Source organism: Mesitornis unicolor, unplaced genomic scaffold, assembly GCF_000695765.1.
Source record: "Mesitornis unicolor isolate BGI_N332 unplaced genomic scaffold, ASM69576v1 scaffold28021, whole genome shotgun sequence".
Classification (NCBI taxonomy): domain Eukaryota; kingdom Metazoa; phylum Chordata; class Aves; order Mesitornithiformes; family Mesitornithidae; genus Mesitornis; species Mesitornis unicolor.
Window position 1 is genome coordinate 3786 of NW_010164858.1, and position 2708 is coordinate 6493.

The 2708-nt window shown below is 54.8% G+C and overlaps 1 protein-coding gene across 2 annotated transcripts in view; it reads right to left on the bottom strand.

Moving 5' to 3' along the window:
* Window positions 1–2708, bottom strand: part of CHPF2 (chondroitin polymerizing factor 2) — a 3513-nt gene that overhangs the window by 491 nt on the left and 314 nt on the right. Inside the window, exons 2-4 of one of the 2 annotated variants that reach the window (XM_010194452.1) lie at window positions 1681–2245; window positions 1068–1250; window positions 1–796 (exon numbers count right to left, since the gene is read on the bottom strand). The exon at window positions 1–796 is cut by the window's left edge and continues 491 nt beyond it. In XM_010194452.1, coding sequence (XP_010192754.1) covers window positions 1–796; window positions 1068–1250; window positions 1681–2073 — 1372 coding nt within the window. In that variant the 5' untranslated portion in view covers window positions 2074–2245. Of the gene's footprint in view, window positions 797–1067; window positions 1251–1680; window positions 2257–2708 lie in introns of those variants that run through there. The other variant, XM_010194453.1, reaches the window with a different exon arrangement.

Sequence of the window (2708 nt, forward strand, 5' to 3'; positions counted from 1 at the left end):
CCATGTTGATTTCCGTCCAGACGCTGGCCAAGAAGAAGAGCGTATCCACAGGGTGCTTCTTTGAGACTATGTCCATGAGCTTCACCTGCGACGGCACCTCAGTTTTCACACTAATCCAGGGGATTTTAACTTCTGCATAGCGTTTCTCCAGTTCTCCCACCATGGCTTTGACTCCAGCAAAAACATCCACCTGACTGACCCGCTGGGCATCGTAGGGATGGTAGATGAAGAGCAAAGTCAGCAAGGCGTTATCGTGCGTGTCCAGTGTGTTCATGGCAAACATATCCAGGAAGTTTGCCACAAAATCCAGGTCCTGCACCGTCAAGGGAAGCACCAGTTGCACCCGCGTGGCCTCTGTCACGTATGGCATGGGAATAATTTCCACTTTGCTTAAGGGCCGCACCAAGCTCACTCGTTTGGTCAGAACGTGACTGTGGCCCTTCTGGGTGACTGCCTCCAGCAGCAGGTCCAGCGTGTACTCCATGCCCCGCGTCGGGTCAAAGCGCCGGTAACCGTTCAGCAACTGCCGCTTGCTGAAGCGCAGCAGGGGCTGGTAGCGACTGTTCAGTTGCTCAATTGCAGACTCGATGATTTCACCGACATCTGCTTTGCTGGCTCCAGAGAGCTCACACTTGGGGGAGCCGTCAGGGCAGGAGAAGAGGTGCTGCTCAGTGAAGTAGTCCCAGCTGATCACCTCAAAACGCGACTTCGGAAGAAACGGGGCATTAATGCCCACAGGCCACGTCAAGCCTGCCTCACCGGCGGGGGTCAGCGACGTCAGGTTCCTGATCTGCATCTGCGCACAGACAGAAGGCACAGTGATCCCTGCTGCTCCACACCGATCCCCACCGCTTCCTCAGACACCCAGCACTGTGTCCTGGCAGTACCACACCAGCACTTTTAGTTAAGTGGTGTCAGAAGAGCTGTTTCTGAGACACAGAGCTATACCCCATGTCTGCCCAAGTCACCTACAAACAGAAGCAGTGACCTTCCTCTGGGGGAGACTGGAGAAAGAAAAGGAAACCCGTTTGGCCGAGGGGTTTCTGCAGACGTCCCGCACCGCGTACCTGCAGGTCCTGGATCTCCTGGTAGGCTCTGTCCAGCTGGATCCGGCTGAAGTGCTTGTGCAGCCGGTACATCAGGGTCACGTCGGAGACAGGGTGCACAGCAAGAGCTGCCTGGAACTCCTCCTCTTCCTCCTTCTCCGGCTCAGTATTTTTGGCCAGTTCGTAGGTGCGATAATGCTGGCCCTGAGGTGGACAAGAGCCAGAACGACACGCGTGGAGCTCGAGCTCACAGAGGTCTTCCCTCACCCCACAGGTGCATCTGCCCCTCTTCCCATGCTGACTGCAGCACCCAGAGATGAAAACAGACAAGTTGTCCCCTACCACCCCACCCCCAACACTACACGCCTGCTTGCTTCTTTAACGTGCCCTTTATCCAGCCTCCAAAAAGCTGGGGATCGGCACCTGCTTGTATGCTGAAAATTAAACACTACCTCCCCCAGCACCTCAGGTTTGGCTGTGGGCCTCTCCCCGGGGCAGCCGCACCACACAGCCCTTCCTTCCTCGTAACCCCCAGCACAGGCTCACAGAAAAGCCCCGTTTCTGCACGGCGGGGAACTGAGCGCAGGCTCTGCCAGGCTCAGCTGACACAGAGCCCTGAGAAGGGAGCGGGTACCTGGAGCTGGGAAACACAAGCGATGCCGAGGAAATCGATGATGCAGCGTCCCAGCCACTCGTCTGGCCGCACACTAAGGATCTCATTGCGACAGCTGTCCAGGTGCGGGTGCAGCTTCAGCAGCAGGCTGCGGGACAGCAGGTAGCCGAAGCCACCATGGCAATAGCGGGTCTGCTCGTCCCCCCCGATGAACTCCTCCGCTCGCCCCAGGTAGACGTCCTGGTTAATGCTCAGGTGCGTCACCAGAGCCTTGACCTGCTCGGCCTGGGTATAGGTGTCATCCTGCATGATGTAGAACCAGTCGTAGTCGGAACCAAAATGCTGATGGATGTAGTGCACGGTCTCGTACATGAGCCAGATGGGGCGCTCGTCCCCGTGGGCCACCAGCACCATGCCGTGAGGCACCTTGGCGCTGCGCAGCCCCGTGAAATACAGCAGGCGCGGGAAGTGGTGGGCCACAGTCTTGTTCACTGCCACTGCCAGCGTGTTCAGGGTGGCCTTGGAGGTCAGCACGGCCACAAACAGCCTCTCGTGGAACCCCAGCTCCGTCTGGATGTAGCGAGTCCTGCAAAGGAAGGACAGGCCCCCATGACAAACAGCTGGGTGGCAAAAATCAAAGGGCTGCGGTAACTTGGGGTGAGTCTTTATCTGCTGGAGTCCATCAGTGGTGAAGCAGTCAAGTCTGAGAGCAGAGCTCTGAGAGAAGACATTTTATAACAACACTTGCTTCCGTCACAGAAACCGCAGTCTCACAACATCATCCAAGCCAAGAAACTGCGTTAGCATAAGTAAAAAAACCAACAAACCAACCAATAAAAATACAGAGCTAACCACTTGCAAGTTTCACATGTAATTATTAATCACACAAAGTTATCTTACGAATGGATGGGTTTAAAAAGTTGTAAAGAATAATTTAACATGTTCTATTGGACAAGGGTAATAACAGAAGATATCAATCTTCTTGGGTGTTTTTTATTGCGGGTTTTGGGGGTTTTTTTGGTTTTTAATTAGCTTCTTAGACACTTCTC